Source organism: Corylus avellana, chromosome ca2 (assembly GCF_901000735.1).
Source record: "Corylus avellana chromosome ca2, CavTom2PMs-1.0".
In the NCBI taxonomy this organism is placed as follows: domain Eukaryota; kingdom Viridiplantae; phylum Streptophyta; class Magnoliopsida; order Fagales; family Betulaceae; genus Corylus; species Corylus avellana.
Genome location: NC_081542.1, coordinates 10,390,399 through 10,403,559, shown reverse-complemented (window position 1 = coordinate 10,403,559; position 13,161 = coordinate 10,390,399). Strand labels below are relative to the sequence as shown.

Below are 13,161 nucleotides of genomic sequence, written 5' to 3'. Positions count from 1 at the left end.
TAGTGCCAAGACATTTTAATGTAGCTTATAGAGCGCCCCCTCCATAACTCGACCATAAAGCCTCAACCCATTCGTTCTTATACTTGATGAACAATTTCTAACATCATCTACTGTCAGAATTCCTCAATTTAAGTTGGTAATATTACGTTCAATTCAGGTTAAGGATCTCAAACTCAAAGATGAAAAAACAAATTTTATTTCGTACAACAAAAACGATAAAAACAAAAAACAGAAAGAGAGCTAAATCAACTAACTACCATAATGGTAGTCTGTTAAGCCACCTATCTTGGTTGATGAATGATGATGTTGAAAATTGATTTAGCTCTTCAGGACGAAGCTTCTTCATCCATTTAACTCGCTCGGTAGTGTTGGATCCAGGTCCTCCACAATCAACCTCAGCATAAGTAAATTGATCCCTGAATTTGTTTTTCACAACGAAGACCATTTTAAGTCACCAACAAATAAGGGAAAAAAAAAATGCAACTAACAATTTTGGTTCAAACAACTAATGGCTATTGGCTAACTACTTATCCTCATAATATTGGTAGAAAATATGATAAATTACTATTCAAGTAAATTGAGAACTACTATATATTACACCATCATCTCATTGCGGCAGTGCCCATCAGCTTGATCTAAGGATTGATGGACACTGTTACATCAACTTAGTGGGATGGGAGGAGAGACGGAATCAAAAATTCTTATCAAGAATGGCCAAAATATGAATGCAAAATATATTAAAATATAAGATTAAATTACTATATAAATAATAAAACTAGTATCAATTCAGAGTTAGTAAAATATAAATAAAATAAAAAGACACAAAATAATTGTTTCATAATACATTTTAATTTTGTACTCAATCGCCAGTCAAAATAGAACCCGGTGTTCTTTTATATCCTGAAAATTATTTATAATTAAATATGTACTAAATGTTGTAAAACTTTATCTTTTGATGTACAAAAACATAAAAGATAATCGAATTTCCTAGTGTACTAGTATGAAATTTTCAAACGTTGCTGCATTGCTAAAGGATCTAATATTGGATTTTAATGTGGGTTTTTATATGGAGTTTAGATTTTAGGGAAACTACACGTACATAGCCTCCACTAACAACCATGTAATGTACTCCATCCATACATCAAAATAAAAAATAAAATAAAATAAAAATGACAAAAAGTACCATTGATAATAAATAATAATTAAAAAAAAAAAAAAAAGACAAACAAAATTCGGTAAAAATGTTATCTTTCCATTTTTTATCATCTAAGGTATTTTTGTCAAAATTTTCTTTTTCAGGAAATGGTACATTGGAAGAGGGGACATTGCAAATTGCAGCGTAGTTAAAGAGGGTTATGTATATTGTATACTTTTCCTTTTGATTTTTATAATCGGGCCATTAGGATCAAGCTAATAGGGGCCAAATTTTTTTAAGCCCCACACCCCCAAAAAAAAAAAAAAAAAAAAAAATTAACTATAAGTCTATATATACCTAAAGATTATGAAAAGTTAATAATAGGGGAGGGGACCAAATTTAATTGTTAGTCCAAAAAATCTATCTATATATACTTGATGATTATGAAAAGTTAACAATATGAAAGGGGTCATGGCCGCCTCCAAAGTCCGTATTTTGATAGGCGTATTATAGTATATAATATTACTCATGTTGATTATATAAAAATAAAAAGAGAGAGAAAATTGTTGTTTAGAGTAGTAAAAACTTACTCTTTCCCTTGGTAGTTCCACGCAAACCAACCTTGAGGTGCTACAACTCCATCCAAAATTGTGTGTTGAAATATGACTCTAGAGTAAGGGCCATAAGCTCTCCCTAAGAGAGTTTGACCACTTCCAAAAACCCTACCCCTTCTAAACATAAAGCCAGTAGGTTCATCTGAGGATTCTCTACCCTGTGCTGTTATGTAACCCATATAGCCTTGAGGGAGAAATGTCCCTATTGTTACATTTATCATACAATCCTGCATTCAAAGTGGAGAGCAATTGGTGAACACAATTTTAGCTTACATATTCTAACTTCAAGTAGAGGGGCTAGCTGTTTTCTGGTCCAATCTAAGCATCCATTAGGGTTTGCAATTTCAAAATATTTAATTTTAAAAAGGGAAATGTTAGGTTCTCTCCTAGTATTATCCTCGTGTCCTTCTAGTTTTATGTAGATATTAATTTTTAAAAATCAAGTGAAAAATAAGTGCCACTTTCTTTTTCTTTTTTTTTAGAAAATAATATTTACCTAAAATTATGAGGACACGAGGAGAACACCAAGAGAGCACCTACTATTTCCCCATTTAAAATTATGCCTTCTTAAAAACTCTCTTTTACCCACTATTTGAAAATACAAATTTTTCTACACTTTTCAAATCACCATCTTTTAAAACGCACTCCCAAATAATATATTTTCTATGATTTGGTTTAAAATTACACTTTTATCAAGCAAAATCATAGTGCCAAATGAGTAAGTTTAGGATTTCCATCCCTTGGAAGGCCCCTGCCCTTCCATCCCTTGGAAGGGCAGAGGCATTTGGTATCTCCTCCAGTTAAGAATTGGGCCTCACAATCACTAACCAATATGCTTTTCTCTCATGCCTTTCTTCGTTCATGGTTTGATATTCTAGTGTCCTAGGCGTAAAGGAACCACACCAATCCATCCCGAACTTGGTGATTAAACTCTACTACGGTGACGATACTGTAGGGGAGATCCTGCGGAAAAATAGTTCGACGCCAGGATGATAAAAATAAAAAGCTTAACACTTCTCATTCTTATTACTTTTCAATATGAAAAAGAAAAAAGAAAAAAATGAAAAATGAAAAGGTCGTCTTATTCAAAACCCCAATTATGAAACCCCTTATCTCCTACTTCACGCCTATATATATATATATATATATATATATATATATATATATATTAGCGTTATCGTTTCTTTGATATTAATATTTTCCAAGAGTTTGTGCATCTCTTGCTAATAAAAAGTGAACGTAATATATTTAGTATTGAGAAGTTTAATAAATAATTGGTCACTAATTACCTCATAAATGGATTGACCGTTGCCCCAAATAAAATCTACGCCCCCTTCAATGTAGCAATTTTTGAAGTAATGGCGACCGCTAACATCCCACAGTGTATCTTGAAATCCCATGAAACCACATTCATTAAAGGAGGATTTATCACCATAAATTCTGGCCGCCAATGCCCGTTTTACATCCCCTGCTGCCATTTGTCCTTTGTACAAATTCGGAGCTGCTTCCAGGTTATACGAGTTCTGCATACCAACAAAATATTCAAGTTTTTTTTCAAGTTGATAACTGTGTTGTTTCATCTAGGGCCAGTAATTTTTGATATGACCCACAACCTCGACATGAACCCAACACGAAATTAGAGGGTTGGGGTTGAAGAATCTAACCCTTTTAATTAAATGAGTCGGGTTTAATTAAGATTGACCTATATAGCCTTATTATACATATGCTTTAACATAACTCAAACTCAATACACAACATAATAACAGGTAATTTTTGGCATGAGAACCTAATATAAAATTAAAAAGTTAGGCTGAGGGGTTTGACCCGTTTAATTAAATGAGTCGGGTTAGAACTGGCCTATATATATAGTTTTGTACACATACTTCAACACGACCCGAACTCAACACGTGAACACGAATTTTCACCCCTAATTTCATTCATGCATGAGTTTCTGCTGCATTAGAGGTCAACGGATAATATAAGTGAGCTAGATTTATAACGTGTATGTTATTCAAATAAAAATGAAAATTTTATTTTAAAATATGACAATCTCATAGTTTTTAGGAATTCAAATTCGGGCAAGGAAGGGATAGATTTTAGCAGGGAATGAGATGTTAGAATCTAATTAAGGATGCTTTTCTTTACCGGATGGGGGGGGAGGGGAAGCCAAGTGTCCGGAATTGAAGAATCGAAATCAACAAAATTAATTACCAAATATAAACGTTATAATTTATTGTGATCATTATTATAGTGATTAGAGGAGTTACAAAAATAATATGCATGGCCAATTGATTATGGATAGTAGATTTTGAAGGCTTTCAGTATATGTAATTTATTTTAAATTTAAAAAGAACATAAATTATTATCAAGATATCTATACACACTTACTATATAAATGTAGTAAATAATAAATATTTTTATAGACAAAGGCATGGGAAAAAAGGAGGAAGACGATAGACCCACCTAGTTTGAAAGGCTCAGCAAGTTAGTTAGGGCAGATAATTTTGACATGATTTGTAAACTCAACACGAATACAATACGAAATTAGTAGGTTAGAGTTAAAAATTTTGAATTGTTTAATTAAATGAATCAATTATAATTGATTTATTTATATAGTCTTATACTTATACCATGATACAACTCAAACTTGAAGCGTGAATTCAAATAGCCACTCTTAAAAACAAGCTTGTTCACTTGTTTGTATAGACTTTTGAGCAGAAAAAGTTATGTCAATCACATTGCCACCTATTTCACACTATGCCGACTCATCGAGAGGATTTTACACCGTATAAACAAGCTCAGTGAACGAAGATAGGAGTGATAATGTAATTTTAGAGCCTTAAGAGATATATATATAGTGCTTTTTTTACCATGCATGGTGTGGCCAAGAAAAAGAAAAAGAAAAATAAAAATATATGAAAACAAAACAAAAAAGAAAAAACAAATTACCTCGAAGGTAATCCCTTTGACAACAACGTTATCTGGGGACGACGTAAACGTAGCACTCTCATCTGTTTGTCCATGACCATCATATGTAATAGTCGTCAGATGCCGCCCTTCTCCTTCCAGAAATATACATTGCTTCTCCTCTGGAATGCTTACCTTCTCTCTGCACGTAAATAAAAACTAAATTTCAATACTAATTAAAAAAAATAAATAAATCATTAAACAGTACGTAATAACCCTAAGGGTTAGCTCAAGTGAAAAATCAGTTCATTCTGTTGTTTTTTTATTATTATTTTTTATTATTCTATGTGAAGAGAGGAGAAAGGAAATTACAAGAAAATAAACAACAAAAGCGACAGATTTCTTAAGAACAGTCGGTCCATCAAGCGAACCGATCGATATGACTAATGAAAGCTCGTAAATATGGCAATGTTTCGTAAATGAAACAAAACTCAAAAGGGTTACCAACAAAATCATCACGTTTAAGATTTGACCATTTTTAGTGCAAATACAAAAACCCGAGTCCTACCACACCCGTGTGGAGGAAGTGCTTTACACTCATATATGTGTCCTGAAAATCTAGTCGAGACGAAACCTAAGCACCCCCGTATATCCCAAAAAAAAAAAAAAAAAAAACATGGTAATTAGTAATCATTTACTAAGGTTGATGATAATTGTAGGGCAAATCTTACTTGTATATGCCCGAAAAAATAACAACTTTAACCCATTGATCATTGTTGGGAGGAATGGAATCAATGGCGGCTTGTACGGTGTTAAATATTCCGGGGCCAGGCTTGCCGGACTTGTTGACAGTAATGGTGTATGCAACTTTCGAAGCGCCATTTCCGTGTCTGCAGTCTATAGCCGTCGAAACCTTACCGCTAACGGTGGTAAGCAATATGATGAGAATGAAAATAGAGGGGGGAAGAAGAAGCTGCATATTGGTAATTGTCTGGGAGAGAAGATGCTAAAACACCATTATTTATTTATTTATATCTACTTTTTGTGTGTTTTTTACTTCTTCGTGGGGTGAATCTTGAGTAAGATTCCGTTACAGATTTTTTTTCACTTTTTTTTTTTTTTTTTGGCCTTGTTAGGACAAAGATATCACAATATTCTAGCAAGTATTGAAGGAAGCTATCTATAGATTTTTTCTTTTTCTTTTTCTTTTTCTTTTTCCTCTTTTGTCCAATCAAAATTACTATATCAGTGAAATTCTACATGCAGATCGATTTTTTGTTTTCGTTCCTTTTATTTTAGCCATAAAAAATGAGGCCTAAATCATATATCAAGTCGATTAATGTCCTTAGGGTTTGTTTGGGATTGCAGTTTTAATAAGTGCGATTTTAAAATTTTTGTTTTTAAAATCGTTGCTTTTTAAAATTGTAAAAACGTTTGGTAAAAGATGTTAAAAGTATTTTTTTTATCAAATATTTGTTATGCGAAATTGTAATTTTAGTTTAAATTCTGGCTTTTTTAAATAAGCACCCTTAAACTGCTTATAGAAATCACAGATTTTTTTTCCTATTTTAAATTAAATACTTTTTAAATTGTATATCAAATGCCTTACGTTTTGCAATATCTTTTAAAAATACAAATTATTCTTATAAAATCGCAATTCCAAATGAACCCTTAATAAGAATCAGGTTTTTTTTTTCGATCTCTATTAATGCTAGTAGTCCATATATGGTATTTAAGCGAGTCCAAAGCAAGAAGCTGTCTTTAGATATTCTAACAATCCTTAAATATTCTTTTCTAGTATCAACTTTTTCATATATAGCTCCTTCAAGCGTTCTGATATATGACAAACAATCAAGCATATGCTTCCAAACTAATAGCCTCCTGTTGCTCGGAGCCTTCTATTTGGGCCAAATGATCAAGTTAAAATCACAAGTCTCGACTGAATCACGGAAGGTAATATGCCAGTGCAACAGTTGCTTAAAAAACACTAAGACGCACAAAATAGCTATCATCTAGTTTTAATTCAGTGACATGCCTGGCCACATCTGTACTTAATTATTGGACGCTCCAGATAAAGAAAGGACATGCTACCATTTCATGTACGATCACATAACTATTCTTTCCACACACTCTTAACTCTCTTCCTTAAAACTATTTTTTTTTTTTTAAATTACTAACTTAAGTATCAGAGAGTTTTCATGTCAATAACTTTTGTAAATTTTCAACTATTTTACTCCTTCCAGGCATCAATTGCATAAGTCAAATAGTGCGATCAACTGCATTATCACAATCAAACAAGAATACCATGACACTATAACGTGAATTTGAAGTAATATCATGTGTCAACATATATATGCAAATTATGATTTGGGGCTCAACAAGAAAGGCCATGACCTACTTTTCTTTTCACAAAAAAAAAAAAAAGGAAAAAAAAAGCATATAAGGTAAACGGCACAAATTAATTTATTTTTTCCCTTGTTCTATCACAAATCCAATGTAATTTTAAAGTCACCTTAGTTTTAGAATGGCACAATAAAAACATAAAAAAGACTTTTACCATTACTTGTGGGTTAAAGGTGTCTTTGTAAAAGGGCGTCAATTTGACGAAGTTAAATATAATTTCCCCTTAAAAATGCTATCCAAGATGGGTTTCCATTTAACCTGGGTAGGTTGGATTGTTGAATGCATAACCACGTCCATATATATACTCCATTCTAATAAATGGTACCTTACGGCCTTCTTGCAGATTGACGCAAGAAAATCCCTTCACTTCCTTTTTTAGAAGACCTAATTATGTTTGGTAGCCGACACTTTGAGGTCAAGGCTTGATTTGTATGCCCCTTGGTAATAGTAATATTTACTTATTTTTTATTTTATGTTCACACAAGAAGAGGGAAAGAAGATTCAAACTAGTGACCTATAAAACTACAAACCCTTAATTCATTTTTTGTAAAAATATGAAAACCAAGCCATGCATTCAAACCTAAATACCCTGGTTTTGAGGATATTATTCATAAAAGGGTGGAAAGCAAATTATCCAAGCTGGTTGTACCACAATGATTAACTCAGTAGCCTGTGCACTCCCTATATATATACCATGACCAGTTGACCACTTTCCTCCCCAATCCATTCTATTACAAATTGGATGTCATGTTTTAAAAGTTTCTGGTGACAAATCAAGGAGCATAATAAATCCTATGTATCGAAGCGGTTTGGGTATTCAAAAGATATGGATCAAGTAACATACCATCAAAAACAAAAGCATAGCTACGACATGAATAACGACAATAGCTCAAGCAGCAATATTACTTCGGCTGAAAACATACAAAATTTACCATTTTCTAAACAAAAACACCTGCCATATCATTTATTCTGAAAGAGAATGGAAATCCTATGAATCGCATTGCAACAAGCACAAACATGAATATGAATACCACAAGATGAACAAAAAAGGAACTTCAAGAGCAGGGCATACTTCATTTCAAATAAACTGCAACAAGACCACTCACGGCCAATTCACAAACCTTAACATATAGAGTTTAGAACATATTCAGAGCCATTAAACCATGTCCAGCAAAAACAAGCCATGACCATGGAACTACTAAACACAACACAATGTGGCCTCAGAAACCACCACGGAGGCGTAGGACAAGATGCAGGGTTGACTCCTTTTGGATATTATAATCCGCAAGAGTCCGCCCATCCTCCAACTGCTTACCGGCAAAAATCAGCCTCTGCTGGTCAGGAGGAATGCCTTCTTTGTCCTGAATCTTAGCTTTCACATTGTCAATGGTGTCTGAGCTTTCCACCTCCAAAGTTATGGTTTTACCAGTCAATGTCTTCACGAAAATCTGCATCCCACCACGCAGACGCAGCACCAAGTGCAGAGTTGACTCCTTTTGGATATTGTAGTCTGCCAGAGTCCTCCCATCTTCGAGCTGCTTTCCCGCAAAAATCAGCCTCTGCTGGTCTGGAGGAATACCCTCCTTGTCTTGGATCTTTGCCTTCACATTATCAATTGTGTCTGAGCTTTCCACTTCCAGAGTGATGGTTTTCCCCGTCAAGGTCTTCACAAAAATTTGCATACCACCGCGAAGACGAAGCACCAAGTGGAGGGTCGACTCCTTTTGGATATTATAATCAGCCAGAGTGCGCCCATCCTCCAACTGCTTGCCTGCAAATATCAGCCTTTGCTGGTCTGGTGGGATCCCCTCTTTATCTTGGATCTTTGCCTTGACATTATCAATGGTATCTGAGCTTTCAACTTCCAAGGTTATAGTTTTTCCAGTCAAGGTCTTGACAAAAATCTGCATTCCACCACGGAGCCGAAGCACCAAATGGAGGGTTGATTCCTTTTGGATGTTATAGTCTGCAAGGGTTCGACCATCCTCTAGCTGCTTACCTGCAAAGATCAATCTTTGCTGGTCTGGTGGGATACCCTCTTTATCTTGAATTTTTGCTTTGACATTATCAATAGTATCCGAGCTTTCGACCTCCAATGTGATTGTTTTGCCTGTCAGGGTCTTAACAAAAATCTGCATTCCACCACGGAGTCGAAGCACCAAGTGGAGGGTTGACTCTTTTTGGATGTTGTAGTCTGCAAGGGTACGACCATCTTCAAGCTGCTTGCCTGCAAAGATCAACCTCTGCTGGTCTGGTGGGATACCCTCTTTGTCCTGGATCTTTGCTTTAACGTTATCAATTGTATCAGAGCTTTCCACCTCCAATGTGATGGTTTTCCCAGTCAGGGTCTTAACAAAAATCTGCATCCCACCACGAAGACGAAGCACCAAGTGGAGGGTGGACTCCTTTTGGATATTGTAGTCGGCAAGAGTTCGACCATCTTCCAGTTGTTTCCCAGCAAAAATGAGCCTTTGCTGGTCTGGTGGAATTCCCTCCTTGTCCTGAATTTTGGCTTTCACATTGTCGACAGTATCAGAGCTTTCAACCTCAAGGGTTATGGTCTTTCCGGTGAGAGTTTTCACAAAGATCTGCATCTGTTGGATTAGAAAGAGGCGCATATTAGAATAATTACAACTAAAACCAATATATGACATACTAAAAAAGTTCCCTTTTTGTTTTTTGGACTTCTTTTTTTTAAATAAAAAAATAAATAAATAAAAAATAAAAAAATAAAAAAAAATCTATAGATAGATAAATTCCTTATTTCGTGCTATAAGGCACAAGACAAAGGAGTGAAATCAAAGTGTAAATATTTACACACATCTTCTTAATCAGATCCTACAACTGCAACAATATAGCAAAACGCCCATCTGTTTAAATTAGATGAAAAATTCCCCAGAAAAGCATAATTTTTCAAGTTGTAAGACTCAAGAAAAGTCAAAATTATGTCTATGTACAGAATTTATAATTAATCTCAAATAAATACATATAATCATCAAATCAATTAAACATCAAAAAACCATACAAGTATCAAATTATCATCCATTTATCATAACTGATAATCAGAAATTCCAACTACCCAAAAAAAGTAGTAGTCGCTTTCATGGTGTTAGGCTCACACGAGTTGGGTTTATGATAGTTGAGTTTTTGAACTAGTACAAACCGACATGTCAATGAACGGATTGATCATCCAAAAGCACAATTAAGTCAGCCATCCTATCAACCCCAAAGGAGACCATCTCAAACCAATATCCTTCATTGGTCATGACTGTTCGTAAGTCATATTTACTAGATCCAACACAAGCAACATTATCCAAATGCAAGGATGTGAAGTAAGAAGTGAAGCCAGTAGAAAAAACTCCACCGATAACTATCAACTTGATAGCAAAAGCCAGGCACATTCAAAAAGGATTCTGTCTCAGGTAGTAGCCAAAGTCATTCAAAAACCATTCCCGGCCTACATTACAATATCGAGATACTTGCACAATAGTGTCCTCGCTGAATATTAGACCCGACTTAGACAAAGAAAATTTAATGAACGCAAACATTGAGAGATGATTTCTCTATTAATTCCTTATCACTCGCTATTAATGACCACAAGAATTTAATGTGCATTTTAAATGTTTATAAACACTTGGCACTATTTTAAATAGGTTAGAGGAAATATCCTCCAGATTTGGAGGAAATTTCTGTCCATACTGCATTCTAAAACACACTTTTTTAAGTTCTTTCCTAAAAAGATTTTTAAATCGCTATTTATTAGTCACACTTTTTAAAACCACAAACTCAAACCGACCCAAAGTCTCCAACAAATGGCATCCTTGTGGGCAGCACAACCAAGAACTTGTAAAGAATTCAAAAGAGAGCATCCAATGAATCCATACAAGGATTCAGCAACAATTTCATGGACCGGCGATCAATTTTACAATTCATTTAAAAGTATGCATCTCGTCTTTGACAAATTTATACTTTACTGTACTCAAGTTTACAACCATTTCAATTTTTTTTTTTTTTTTTTGATAAGTTAAAAAAATAGGGTTACAGATCCACCCCGAAGGAAAGTTTTCAAACATTTCATGGTCAAAATTACACAAGATGAAGATAATTTGCTCTTATCCAAAACCACCATGAAAGTGAGATCAAAAAAAGTCATGATGGATCATAACAATTGCGTAAAATTTATTTACCCATCAGAAGAATCGACAAACCCATCTAGATCTTGAAAGTACATTTAAAATCCATTGCATAATCAAAACAGTATACGCTATATAAGAAACTATAATAAAAAAGAAAAAAAAAAAATTCACAATCAGATAATTTTAAACAGACAGACTCCAAGATAAGTAAATCAGAATAACATAATTTTTATTCAAAAGCTGAATTAAAAATCTGAATAACTCTAATCACAAGCTGGAATTAGAGAATATAAAGAGAATAGTAAAATACCTTGAGGGGAAGAGAGAGAGATTCAGAGAGAGCTTCGAAGAATTGCTGGGGGCAAGTTCGCGAATTTCTTATCGGATAGATGAGAAACAAGGGTTAGGGAGGTGGTATCTTTATAATCGACATTGCCGACTTAATTACGAAATTGGTCAAAGAGCTGACTAATGGGCAAGTGCCACGTTTCAATGATGGTTGTCATTCACTCTAATTAACCGCCTAGATTCGTCCTGATCTTTCCAGGCTTTTCTCTTCTTCTTTTTTCTTTTTTTCTTTTTTTTTTTAATGCAATTAAAAAAAATTAAAAATAAATAAATAAATAAAAAAGGAAAATCAAGTCATAACCTCTTCTGATTTTGGTTGATTTGATTTCAAAATTTTTTTAGTTTTTTATTTGTTAGATTTGAGACCCAATTTTAGAAGATCATTCTTCTATCAACCTCCTTTCGGTCAAATTGATAATAAAAATATATGTGAACGTGTAATTACACATTTAAAAAAAATGAAAAATTAAAAATTAAAACAGAAAGAAAACCGTGATGAACAAGTAGTAGAAATTTTAGGTTGGCTCGCAAGTACTTCCTTAAAGCATATCCAGCAGTGTAGCTAAAAATGAGATATTAGCTATATTTATCTATTTTTGTCTCTCTTTTTTTTTTTTCCTCCAACAGAATAGTTTCATATTAACTATTGCTATTCACTGTAGCACACTAGATTGTTGAAATGTTGAATATAATATTATTTCTACATTATTTTCTCTCTCTTCTCTCCCGCCCTCAACGTTTCTCTCTCTTCTCTCTTCTATGTTTATGAATTTATAATACAAATTTAAGTCTTTTGAATCACTAAAAACTCCCAAAAAAAAATTAAATAGCATGCGTATAATTAACAAACTAAAAATGGAAAAATAAAAATAACACACAAATATGCTACGTGAATCAATTTTATTACAATTTACAAGATGATGCAAAAGCGGTCGTTGATCAAAAAAAAAAAAAAGATTAAAAAATAATATTTAATAAAATAAAGAATGAAATAAAGAATCTGTTGGAGTTGGTATTAAAAAATGAGTAGCTAAAATAGAGAATTGTGCTTTTTGACTAGATAAAATACCTCTTACTGCTGGAGATGCTCTTACAAGTCTCTAAGGAGTAGCTCAATCAATTACAGATCACGCCTTATGAAGCAGAGATCACTAGTTTAAATTTTTCTCCCCCCTCTTATGTGGACATGTCAAAAAAAAAAAAAAAAAAAAAAAAACCCTACTTCCTTACAAAAGGATAAGCTCACGGCCACCATTTTATAATAGATCAAAAGGCTACTTCTTAATAGAAGAGGTAGCTCACACAACCTCCTAATAGCACTCACACTGGCTTATGCATTCTCTTATTTTATCTACAATAAATTGTTGGGAAATTAACCCCCGTATCTTCTCGGGATAAAGTAACGGGCCGGGAAGGAAAGACCTTCGTAGCCTTTCCTGGGTTCATAGAAGCCCAACCCACGAAGAAGAAGAGGAAAGACCGAGGCTGTTATTTCCCGAGGTTACCAAACTCAGCCCGATGCTAAGAATCACCCGGGCATCCCCTTGTCCACGTCTGATCCTTATAACGAACTAGTCCCTCGATTTTTGGTAGTTGACTCTGTGTTCTTTAAGGATTC

At 33.9% G+C, this 13,161-nt stretch overlaps 2 protein-coding genes across 2 annotated transcripts; both read right to left on the bottom strand.

The window, feature by feature from the left end:
* Nucleotides 1-253: 253 nt before the first annotated feature.
* Nucleotides 254-5,635, bottom strand: LOC132169033 (putative pectinesterase 52). Its single transcript, XM_059580123.1, has 5 exons — nt 5,388-5,635; nt 4,699-4,858; nt 3,039-3,272; nt 1,726-1,976; nt 254-416 (listed from the first exon to the last, which is right to left on the bottom strand). Exons 1-5 carry the CDS (start codon nt 5,633-5,635, stop codon nt 254-256), a joined length of 1,056 nt encoding a protein of 351 aa, XP_059436106.1.
* Nucleotides 5,636-8,103: 2,468 nt separating this feature from the next.
* Nucleotides 8,104-11,596, bottom strand: LOC132171597 (polyubiquitin). The gene is made up of 2 exons (XM_059582962.1): nt 11,506-11,596; nt 8,104-9,653 (listed from the first exon to the last, which is right to left on the bottom strand). Exon 2 carries the CDS (start codon nt 9,651-9,653, stop codon nt 8,280-8,282), a length of 1,374 nt encoding a protein of 457 aa, XP_059438945.1. The 5' UTR covers nt 11,506-11,596; the 3' UTR covers nt 8,104-8,279.
* Nucleotides 11,597-13,161: the final 1,565 nt, after the last annotated feature.

Bases quoted from the DNA above. Each gene is read 5' to 3' on its own strand.
- LOC132169033 (XM_059580123.1), bottom strand. From the start codon at position 5,635: ATGCAGCTTCTTCTTCCCCCCTCTATTTTCATTCTCATCATATTGCTT. The intron at 4,859-5,387 runs GTAAGATTTGCC...ATTTACGTGCAG, and splicing joins ATTTTTTCGGGCATATACAA to AGAGAAGGTAAGCATTCCAG. The intron at 417-1,725 runs GTAAGTTTTTAC...AAACAAATTCAG, and splicing joins TGGAACTACCAAGGGAAAGA to GGATCAATTTACTTATGCTG.
- LOC132171597 (XM_059582962.1), bottom strand. From the start codon at position 9,653: ATGCAGATCTTTGTGAAAACTCTCACCGGAAAGACCATAACCCTTGAG.